The 12059-nt window shown below is 45.4% G+C and overlaps 1 protein-coding gene across 3 annotated transcripts in view; it reads right to left on the bottom strand.

The window, feature by feature from the left end:
* LOC148477867 (uncharacterized) overlaps positions 1-12059 on the bottom strand; it is a 110538-nt gene that overhangs the window by 34472 nt on the left and 64007 nt on the right. For 2 of the 3 annotated variants that reach the window (XM_088456036.1, XM_088456038.1), the window contains 6 exons: positions 11832-11959; positions 11622-11749; positions 4931-10465; positions 2082-2231; positions 1896-1997; positions 1547-1612 (listed from right to left, as the gene is read on the bottom strand). In XM_088456036.1, the coding sequence (XP_088312162.1) occupies positions 1547-1612; positions 1896-1997; positions 2082-2231; positions 4931-10465; positions 11622-11749; positions 11832-11959 (6109 nt within the window). The remainder of the gene's footprint in view (positions 1-1546; positions 1613-1895; positions 1998-2081; positions 2232-4930; positions 10466-11621; positions 11750-11831; positions 11960-12059) is intronic. The other variant, XM_088456037.1, reaches the window with a different exon arrangement.

Below are 12059 nucleotides of genomic sequence, written 5' to 3' on the forward strand. Positions count from 1 at the left end.
AACATACTGCTTCCTTCATAGTGTTCTATTATACCTTTCTCTATACACCCCAACACCCCCATCATCATTACCATGATACTGCCTTGTTATACCTCTCTCTGTACACTACAACATACTGCTTCCCTCATAGTGTTCTATTATACCTTTCGCTATACACCCCAACACCCCCCCCATCATCATTACCACCATACTGCCTCGTTATACCTCTCTGTACACTACAACATACTGCTTCCTCCATAGTGTTCCATTATACCTTTCTCTGTACACCCCAACACCCTCCATCATCATTACCACCATACTGCATTGTTATACCGCTCTCTGTACACTACAACATACTGCTTCCTCCATAGTGCTCTATTATACCTTTCTCTGTACACACCAACACCGTCCATCATTGTTACCACCATACTGCCTTGTTATACCTCTCTCTGTACACTACAACATACTGCTTCCCTCATAGTGTTCTATTATACCTTTCTCTATACACCCCAACACCCCCCCATCATCATTACCACCATACTGCATTGTTATACCTCTCTCTGTACACTACAACATACTGCTTCCTTCATAGCTTTATAGTATTCTATTATACCTCTCTGTAAACACCAACACCCCCCATCATCATTACCACCATACTGTCTTATTGTATCTCCCTATACACAGCAGCACACTGCTACTGCCTTGTTGTAACTCTCTATACACAGCAGCACACTACCACCATACTGCCTTGTTGTAACTCCCTATACACAGAAGCACACTGCTACCACCATACTGCCTTGTTGTAGCTTCCTATACACAGCAGCACACTGCTACCACCATACTGCCTTGTTGTAGCTCCCTATACACAGCAGCACACTGCTACCACCATACTGCCTTGATGTAGCTTCCTATACACAGTAGCACACTGCTACCACCATACTGCCTTGTTGTAGCTCCCTATACACAGCAGCACACTGCTACCACCATACTGCCTTGTTGTAGCTCCCTATACACAGTAGCACACTGCTACCACCATACTGCCTTGTTGTACCTTCCTATACACAGCAGCACACTGCTACCACCATACTGCCTTGTTGTACCTTCCTATACACAGCAGCACACTGCTACCACCATACTGCCTTGTTGTAGCGCTCTATACACAGCAGCACACTGCTACCACCATACTGCCTTGTTGTAGCTCCCTATACACAGCAGCACACTGCTACCACCATACTGCCTTGTTGTATCTCCCTATACACAGCAGCACACTGCTACCACCATACTGCCTTGTTGTAGCTCCCTATACACAGCAGCACACTGCTACCACCATACTGCCTTGTTGTAGCTCCCTATACACAGCAGCACACTGCTACCACCATACTGCCTTGTTGTAACTCTCTATACACAGCAGCACACTGCTGCCACCATACTGCCTTGTTGTAACTCTCTATACACAGCAGCACACTGCTGCCACCATACTGCCTTGTTGTAACTCTCTATACACAGCAGCACACTGCTCAGTTCCCTCCTGTAGATAGATACCTCCGTGTCCTCCGGTGTCACTCACCTGTGTCTGTAGCTCTCTCACATGTAGCTGAGATGTAGAGTAATCGCTGTCTCCCTGCATGTGTTGCTGGTCAGAAGAGAAAAGGAAAATTATTAAAGACTCCATTTCACCCCTCTCTTGTCAAGACATGCTGGGACCTGTAGTTCTTAAACAGCTGGAGAATGACAAGCTGCCTATCTTTGTTATGCAATGCAGGATACGTAGGTCTTACCATTATTTACTGCTAGTTATAAGAACAGCAACAACACTGTCACAAAGGGCAATGGATCTAGTTATGTCAGTAGGCACTGCCATGAAACAGGGGTATGGGGGGGTCATGCATCATGCGACGTGCACAGATCTGACTTACCCTGTTATGACTAGCCTCTTGTGTCTTGCCCTGCGAGCGATGTGATGACGCAGCAGTTAGTCTGCGCAGTTCTCTCCGGAGGCTCCTCCTGTCGCTCTCCACCTGCATTAGATCGCAAATGGAGTTTTATTCAGATATCTGCAGACACCCATCCCATCCCCTGCATGGGGGGGGGGGGTCACTCACTTCCTGTAACGTCTCGCTCAGATGCAGCTTCTGATTGTCCAGCAAAGAATTGTCATTCTCCAGCCTCGCCACAGCCTCTTGCAGGTCCTCCAGCCTCCGCTGTATGTTGTCACCGTTCTTTGTGCCCGCAGAGTCTGCAGGCGTATAGCCCTGCACAACAAAACCAAGTCCTTCATTCTCACAAAGGTCTAAAATGTCCTATCGATTAATGTTTACCCGATATCACCATATAAATCCAGGCTGGTGTCTTCCGTGAAATGATTTGTTGCCTTTAGAGAACGGAGACATGAATGGACGATAAGGGGTAGATTTTTAATAAAGCTTCTTAAACAGACAAGTCCACAGCAACCAATCAGATTATGGCTATCATTTTCTATAATGCAATAGAGAAATGACATCTAGGATCTGACTTGTTACTATGAGTAACGCCTCCACTTTTTATTTTCAGAAGCTTTAGTAAATCTACCCCCTAAGTATTCTGTTCTTATTAACATACTTGCCTAATTTCCCTGGAAGCTGCGGAAGACACCCAGATTTGCAGGCAATCACCTGCAACCCCGGGGGAGTAGGCAGTCCTCCCGCATCCCGCCCACTTCCTAACGAACTGGGCACTATAGGGAGGATAATGCTACAAACTGCGGGAAAACGAGGAGGCGGAGTCAACATAGATCATATTGGTCCCGTCCCCTCACAATCCACCTGCGTATCGCAGTAAGACAGCTATAGGCCCGTATTCAATTTGAGGCGAAAAGCCGTTTTTGGCGGAAACATTTTGCCGATGGCGTCATTTCGCCAGGCGGAAAGGTATTGCCGTATTCAGTTTGGAAGACTTTTCGCCTAGGTGGAAAGTCAATGCAATGTAATAGGTGAAAAGTTTCACCTATGAATAGCAGGCGGAAAAAAGTGCAGAATTGGGATTTTGGGGTGCAACGTTGCGGGAACCCCCGTGCAGCCTTCAGACAGTCCCCCAAAGGTAAACTGTGTCAAAACATTTAAAAAAAAAAACACTTAAGGACACCCCAAAATATCACTTTGAATTTGGGGGCGGAAAAAAAAAAATGTTGGGGGACAAAGTTAAAAACTGGCGAACTTGACTCTGGGGGGGTCCCCAAGTATGCCCCAGGTGTTTTTTTCATTGCAGGGGATTGCGGCAGGTGGATTTTTCAAGTTTTTTTAAGGTTAACTTTAGCAACTTTAAAATATGCTGACCCCCATTTTCAAGTACCCCAAATTTGCTGGGATAAGTTATTTTCTGCAAAAAAAACCTCCTTAATACTATTCTGCACCACGTATACAAAAACGTTATTTAGCAGCTATTGAGCTCGTTTAAAAACACCAAATGCCTTCAGCAAGCCAAATTGGGGGTACCATAGGGAACCCCATGTCAGAGCATCTTTTGGGGGGTGTCAGACTGATTTCCGCAAATCTGACAGTACTTTTTCCGCCTGTTCAAGTTTCGCCGGGTCCCGTTTTCGCGTACTTTCATATTGAACACGGCGATTCGCGGGCACGCGCGCGATACTCTTCCGCCTGCAAAACAGGCGAAAAGTCCTGGGTGGTGAAAAAGTATCGCGGGTCCGCTCAAATTGAATAGGGCTCTAAGGTGGAAACTTGTAGTGCGGTGTCATCAGAATGTCGACAGCCAATTTTAGGGTTAGCTTGAGGCTGTGGCAGGGACGGACTGAGGCTGCTCAGCACATTCCGCAGGCACGTGCGCCCACAAAAGGGGTGTGGCCTCGCCGCAAAGGGGTGTGCCACGGGTGACGTGGTGTGGCCTCACTGCTCTCCCCCTTCTTTCAGTGTCCCGGGCCAAACAGAGTGCCAGGAAGGCGGAGCTGCTCGCCCGGTGTTTGCAGCCACACCAGCCCATCTGGCATTTGCCAGAAGTGCCAGATAGGCAGTCCGGCCCTGGACTGCGATTAGGTTCATTTAAGGCGTCTATAGAAAACCACACTGTCGACATTATGTCAATGGGCCTGATTCAGAGATGAACACAGTAGCTGCATCTGTGGACGCAGCAGCGATGCTGAATTATGCTGATGCCGCAAGAGGCGTCTTGTGTAAACAGCTGCCGGCTTCTGTGATCCACTGCTGCTTCTGAAGACACAGCCATCGGATCACTCTGCGTGACCATCGGTCGTCTGAGTAACCTTCAGGTCACTCAGGATGGCCAGTGTTTTCACACAGCTGAAGGCAGCCACTGGCCTCAGCACACCCAGAAAGCATGGGCAACACATCCCCGTTTTCTAGGACACTGCCTGACGCCGCCCCCAAACGGCCGCAGCCTATTATGCGAGCTCGCAGACACTGACCAGCACATGCACAGTACAGATTTGCCCTGTGATCTGAAGCAAAGTGCCCAACCTGTGCTTTGGGGAACAACAACATTTGGACACTGTCACTCTAGCACAGAACTCGATCCTCAGGACCCCACACAGTTCACGTTTTGCAGGTCACCCAGCAGGTGCACTCTTTACTCACTGACACATTCTAAAGATCTACAGGTGGAGCTAATTATTTCACTTGCGATTCTGTGAGGAGACCTGGAAAACATGCACTGTTTGGGGTCCTGAGGACCGAGTTTGAGAACTTGTAATAGAGATAACACAAGTACACAAATAGTGGCAACCTCTTGCAAAATTACGAGTATGGAAAAAAAATATAATGGAACTATGTATTTAGTACAATAAGAGCAAAAAAGAATATTTGTATTGAAGTCCCTGCCCCAAGGAGCTTACACTCTAAATGACACTCCATTATAGCTTTGTGCTTTGCTTAATTAGTTCTTAGCCTTTTCCTAAGGAGGCTGCTAGAGCACAAGTCACCTTTTGCACTCACGGTCATCTTACCTTGTTAGCCTCTTTTCCGGACTCCAGTTCATGAGACTGCTGCCTCCAAGAGATTTCCTCAGCCTCCATCTGTCTCAGTGCAGTTTCTGCTTTGTCGAGCCTCCTCTTCAAGATCTCCTCCCTCTTCTTAGCTTCATCTCTCTCGTTATAAAGAGCTTTCAATTCTTTCCAAAGCTCCTGTACTCTTGCCTCCTGTTCCGTGTGCTGAATATTGCTGTTTTGGAAGGTGAGGTTCTCGTACCGGTCTTCCAGTTCCTTTTTGTCCCAACTCGCTAAGTGTGTGCCTCCACTGGCCTCTTCCTGTCCCCTCTCCAGTCCGATCTCTGCAAATTTTCTTGGGACTCTTTGCTCAATATCGAGGCTTCCTCGTTCTCTCATAACTTCTTCATTATTTAAGGTTATCTTCCCAACCACCAGATCTTCTACATGTTTCTGCATCACCCAGCCAGAAGCTTTAACCTCAGCCTCTATTATAACGTTCTCCTTCAACTCCAGAGTCCGGGAAAGCTCAGCCACTCGTTTCCTCAGAGATATGTTTTCCTCATCCACATTCTGTCTTTGCTCCTCAGTCTTTTTCTCCTCATGTGCCAGAGCTTGCCTAAGGTCTCCTATCATATTTCTCAGAGATTGTATCTGCCTACCAGCATCATCTGCTTCCCTTTCTCTTCCTTCTAGAGCAAGTGAAAGTTCTGTCACCCTCTGGATTAAGATTGTTTTTTCTTCCTTGCCATCACGGTCTTTCCCCTTTCCCACTCCATCCTTGTCTATCAGAACTAGTCTCAGTTCTCTGATCTGCTCTCTAAGAAATCCCATCTCTAACTTTGTGCTCTCTGCTTCTTGTTCCTTTTCTAGTAAAGCATGGGAAAGGTCCTTCACTCTATCGCTTATAGACATCTTCTCTTCCTCATTACGGCTCTTCTCCTCTATTTCCTGCTGTTTATCCAATAGGGCTTGTCTAAGTTCTCCTATGGTCTTTCTTAGAGATTTCACTTTTTGCTGCAGAGATTTATTATATTCCTCGCTCTGTCTCTTTTCTGCTTTTCCCTCTTCCTCCTTATCAGCCAGCACTTGTCTAAGTTCTCCTAACTCTTCTCTCAAGGAATTCGCCTCAAACTTTGTCTCATCTGCTTCTCTCTCCTTCTGCGTTAGAGACCAAGAAAGTTCTGCCACTCTCTTCCTCAGCGCTTCCTTTTCTTCCTCATCCTGTCTTTCCTTCTCCTTCATTTCCCGTTCCTTATCTTGAAGAACTTGTCTCAGTTCTCCGATCTTCTCTCTAAGAGATCCCACTTCTAATTTTGTCTTTTCTTCCTCCTGTTCCTTTTTTAGTAAAGCCTGGGAAAGATCTATCACTCTATCACTCATAGACTTCTCTTTTTCATTACGGCTCTTCTCCTCCTCTATTTCCTGCTGTTTATCCAATAGGGCTTGTCTAAGTTCTTCTATGGTCTCTCTTAGAGATTTCACCTCTTGATTGGTCCCATCAGCTTCTTTCTCTTTCTCTAAGAGAGCCTGGGAAACATATTTCACTTTTTGCTGCAGAGATTTATTATATTCCTCGCTCTGTCTCTTTTCTGCTTTTCCCTCTTCCTCCTTATCAGCCAGCACTTGTCTAAGTTCTCCTAACTCTTCTCTCAAGGAATTCACCTCAAACTTTGTCTCAACTGCTTCTGTCTCCTTCTGCGTTAGAGACCAAGAAAGTTCTGCCACTCTTTTCCTCAGGGCTTCCTTTTCTTTCTCATCCTGTCTTTCCTCCTCCTTCATTTCCCGTTCCTTGTCTTGAAGAACTTGTCTCAGTTCTCCGATCTTCTCTCTAAGAAATCCCATTTCTAATTTTGTCTTCTCTGCTTCTCGTTCCTTTTCTAGTAAAGCCTGGGAAGGTTCCTTCACTCTATCGCTCATAGATGTTTTCTGTTTTCTACTGTCCTGTTGTTTATCTACTAGGGCTTGTCCAAGTTGTTCTATTGTCTCTCTAAGTGATTTTCTCTCCAGATTTGACTCAGCAGCTTCTCTCTCTTTCTCTACAAGAGACTGGGAAACATCTGTCAGTCTTTGCTGAAGAAATTTCTTCTCATCCTCTCTATGCCTGCTCTCTCTTAATTCTTCCTTCTTGTCTATGATGACTTTCCTAAGTATTTCTACCTTCTCTGCTAGAGATTTCATCTCTCGTTTTGTCTCATCAGCTTCTCGTTCCTTTTCTACAAGAGTCAGGGAAACGTCAGTAGCTCTTTGTTGTAGATATTTCTTCACTTCCTCACTCTGTCTCTTTTCCGCTTTTCTCTCTTCCTCCTTATCAACCAGCACTTGTCTAAGTCCTCTTAACTTTTCTCTCAGGGATTTCATCTCTAACTGTGTCTCATTAACTTCTCTCTCCTTCTCCGTTAGAGACCAAGAAATCTCTGCCACTCTCTTTGTCATGGCTTCCTTTTCTTCCACATTACGTCTCTCCTCCTCCTTCATTTCCTGTTCCTTGTCTATCAGGACTTGTCTAAGTTCTCGTATAATTTTGTCTTCCTCATCCACCTCTCTCTTTGTTTCCATTAAAGACTGGGTAAGTTCTGTAAATCTCTGTCTTTGAGATGCTGCATCTTCTGTAATCTCTTGCTCCCTCTTTTCCATCTCTTTTTCCTTCTCAATAAGATTTTCTTGAAGTTCTTCTACCTTCTCTTTCGATATCTTCATCTCAGTTTTGGCCACCTCTGCTTCTTGCTTCGTCTCCGATAGAGCTTGGGAACATTTTATCATCTGTTGCCTCAGGGCATTTATTTCTGCTTCGCTTCGCCTCACAACCTCCTCGGTCTCTTGCGCCTTATTTAGCAGCACTTGACCAAGTTCTGCTATCTTGTCTCTCAAGGATTTAATTTCTAGTTGTTTGTCCTCCAACTCTCGCTTATTTTCTCTTACAGCTTGAGAAAATTCAGATTCTCTCTGTTGCTGGTATTTTTTCTCTCTCTCAATAAGATTTTCCTTTTCTGTTATCCCTCGCTCCTTGTCCATCAAAACTTGCCTAAGTTCTCCTATCTTCTCCCTCAGGTATTTAATTTCCACTTCCTTCTCCTCTGTTTCTGTCTTCTTCTCTGAGAGTGTGTGGGAAAGCTGAGATACGTTCTGCCTCAGAAATTCCGTTTCTTCTTCACTCTGTGTCTCCTTATTCTTTAGCTCATCTTCTTTCGTTATGAGGACTTCTTGGAGTTTGCCTATTTTTTCTGTTAGAGATCTCATCTGACCTTTTGCCTCATCCAACTCACTTTCTTTCTCCATAAAAGCCTGAGAAAGTTTCAATACTCTTTCCTTCAGACTGTTTTTATCCATTGTCTCCTCTTCACACTGCCTCTTCTTTTCTTCCAAAGCTCCTATGAGCAGTTCCAATCTCTCATTCAGGGTGGCCTCATTTTCAATTAAATCCTGGCTGATCTCCTCTATTCTCCTCTGCAGATCTTTCGCGTGTCTGTCTCTCTCATCATACTGGTTATCTCGGTGTATGAGTGTTTGGGAAAGATCTGCTATGTTCTGCTTCAAAGTCCAAACTTCCCTATCATTCTGGTTCTGCTTGTCCTCTGCCTCCCTCTCCTTAACTAGTAAGAGATGTCGAAGCTCCGCTATTTCTCTCTTCAGTTCTTGTATTTTAGTGACGCTCTCCCGCTCCTGTATGTCTCTCTCTTTCAGAATTTGCAAAAGTTCTGTGACTCGATCACTTAAAGCCCTGTTCTGTCTATCAAACTGCATTCTCGCATCCCCTACCTCGACCTCTTTCTCAAGTAATGCCTGGGAGACCACTTGTAATCTATCTTTCAAAATTCTAGTGTCCCTATCCCTTTGCTCCTCTTCCAACTGTCTGTCTTTCAGGACCTCAGAAAGTCTCTTTTCTAGATCTCTATTTCTCCTCTGAAATTCCCTGTTCTCTGTTAATTCTCTCTCATTCTCTTTTACAGTGCGTGAGAGCTCTTGTAGTTTCTCATTCAGAGAATAGCGCTCTCTCTCAAACTTTTTCTCCAAGAGTTCGACATCTTTCTCTTTTTGGTTTAATGCCTGAGAATATTCCGATAGTCTTTCCCTCAGGAGAGTTTTTTCCAATTTTGCCTGTCTTTCCGTGGATTCTCTCTGAGACTCTAGCGTGGCTTCTGCAAGAGACCTCTCTCCTTGGCATTTCTCCAGGTTCTCTTCGAGAGCCGTAATCTCTTTCTTCTGCTGCTCTGCAATCAGCAGCTGTTGCTCCTTTTCTTGCTGGCAGTCTCGGGCAGTTTCTTGCAGCAAGACATAAGCTTCATCCCTCTCCTTTAAAGCTTTTTTGTGGAACTCTAATTCATTGAAAACTGTTTCTTTTTCATCTTTAAGTGTATATAAATGGTCTTTGAAATTTTTTATCTCATCGTCTCTCTCTCTTAACCATTCAGTCTGAGACTGCACTAAACTGAGAGATTTCTCTTTTTCCTCCATACACTGTCGGAGGGTCTCATTTAATTTTACAACATTTTGTTCACACTCTTTTTGTTTGAAGATCAGGTGGTCTTTCTCTAACTCGCATTCCATAAGTCTCACTCGCAAAGACTCGATCAGAGTGTCTCTTTCTTTTGACATCAGCGTTTGATGGGACACTTCTTTCAGTGTGCTCTCCGTTTCGGTCTTGTAGTACTTTAGGGATGCTCTTAAGGTCTCTATTTCTTTATCCCGATCTCCCACCAGCTGTTGCAGTGCATTAACTGTGGCCTCTAGGTCTACTTGGCATTGCCTGAGACTCTGTTGCAGAGCTGACTCTTCCTGCTCCGCCTTTGCAGTTGCAAGAGACAGCTGTTCCAAGATGGTCTCTTTTTCTTGCTGGATTGCGATTATTTTTTCGTTTAAAACATCAATTTCACGCTCTTGTTCTGCCACCACCAGACTGATTTTGTGTTCTCCTTTCAGTGCATTCTCTTTCAGTATTTCACTCTCTTCAAGATGCTTAGCCGTGACAGCCAGCTGCAGGTCTGTCTCCGTACATTTCTGGATCTGACCCTGCAAAGCAGCAGCGGCTGTCTCTTGCTCCTGCTGGCACTTTAGAACGCTCTCTCTAAGAGTTTTGATTTCACGCTCTCTTTCTTGTACATTCAAGCTGATTTGTGCGACGGAGGTTAAAGCGCTCTCCTTGTCCCTGCTGCACTCTTGGATATTCCGTCTGAGCTCCGTAATCTGCCTCTCGCTCTCTTCTAAGGTAAGAGCGTGGTTTGACAGAGCAGCAAGAGCGCTTTCTTGGTCTTCCATGCACTCTTTTAAGGACTGCTTTAAAATCTCCATTTGACGGTCCTGTTCACTCTTCATAAGAGTTTGGCGTTCTAAGTTTTCTAGAGCAGTCTCTTTCTCACACTGGCTGTTCTTCAGGCCGCCTCTAAGCTCAGACATTTCTCTCTCTAGTTGTCCCAAAGAGAGGGTTACTACTTCCAGTTCAGACTGAAGTTGCTCTGTCTGCTGCCTCTCTTTTTCCAGTTCCTTCACTCGAGTCCCGGCGACCTGTCTCAGGGACTTTTCTTCCTGGAGATGTTCTCTCAGAGTGTCCAATTCTTTCTGGGAGAGGGAAAGAAAGAGAGAAAGAGAGTGAAGTAGAGGTTCAGCAAAAGTAAAAACAATTCTGTGCGATCACCATCCTACTGTATATGCCTGTATGGCAGGGGTATTCAACATTCAGCACTCCAGCTGATGTGGAACTACACATCCCAGCATGCCCTGTCACAGTTTTAGCTTGCCCTAATAGAAAAAATGTGGCAGGGCATGCTAGGATGTGCAGTTCCACAGCAGCTGAAGGTTCTCATGTTGAATATCCCTGCTGTATGGGATTCCTTTTTGCCTTAATTTGATATTTACCCCTTCAACGCCATATGCTCTATGTGTACAACTTCCTAGCACGTAACTTAAATGACCTAAAAAAAAAAAAAAAGTTTCACCCGATGACACTGCCCATTGTTACCTTAGAACCGCTATCCGCTGGTAACGGTGACTGGGGTAGGGTCTGCACTGCTGACAAGTCCTTATTGTAAGTGGTAACCGCTGCCGGGTTCAGGTTCCCGCTCCTTACATGGACCCCCATGCTGTCTTGAATGTGCTACACTATGATAGCAAACTGCATAAAGGTTTACACTATAAGGTGCTATCAGTATGTTCTGCAGAGTGGGTAAAATAAAAACACATCACGTCAACCAGATGTGCCCTTGTCGTGCCAGTTCCTTGGCGACTCGGCCATGCAGAGCGTCTTTCCCGTGTCTTATTCTCATGGATAAAACAACTGGGAGCGACAAAACTACTGTTAGATTTCACTGATCAATCTGATGTGCGAATCTGTATAGGTAGCGCTGCGAAGCAGCGGACGCGGCTTTTTCTCACGCCAAGTGCTGTTGTGCTTCATCTGCGACGACCTTGTACGTGCTTTGAACCAATTCCTGTGCCGATATAGTCACAGCCCAGCGTCTCTAGTACACCGTGAGTGGTATTTTGCTACATCTGTGATGCAAATAGGATGCAAAATTTAAATACGGTATGCCGCACCTCTCATAGCGCCTCGGTCGCACCGTATGGCATATAGACGCTAGGGGTATGAAGGCACAGCTGTATAACACGCAGTTGCATAATCTGCAACACTAATCTGTCACCAGCTTCAGATCTACAGAGCATCAAACTGTTAATCTGTAGCTGCCCTGTTGCCTTTACTCTTCAGCTGTCTGGTTACCGAATTCAGCTCCTCTCTCCGCAATGTCTCTTCTGCATGCTCCTCTTCCAGGTCAGACAGTCTCTGAGATTGGGCAAGAAATCTCTTCTGTGAGGACTCTTGTTCTGCATAGAGGAGAGAAACCTCATCTACAAACAGATCAGAAATATCTGTAAGCTACCGTCCCATTCTCCCCCAGTACAGAGCGGCACAAGGGACTGTCGGTCTCACCTTGGACAGTGTCCCTGGACTGGGTGACTGTTACAAGTTGCATCTCTAGCTGACTACACGTGATCTCCAGCTGAGACGATCTCTCCTGAGATGCAAAGAGAGAGTCTTCAAGAGACTGTTTCATGGACCTACGAGACACCAAAGAGAAATGCAGGTGATACACAACGAGCCTAGAACTAAGGCAGAAGGTTGGAGAGAAATAATAAAATGACCAAATCCACAACAAAT

This window comes from Taudactylus pleione, unplaced genomic scaffold, assembly GCF_031769625.1.
Source record: "Taudactylus pleione unplaced genomic scaffold, aTauple2 ptg000685l, whole genome shotgun sequence".
Taxonomy (NCBI): domain Eukaryota; kingdom Metazoa; phylum Chordata; class Amphibia; order Anura; family Myobatrachidae; genus Taudactylus; species Taudactylus pleione.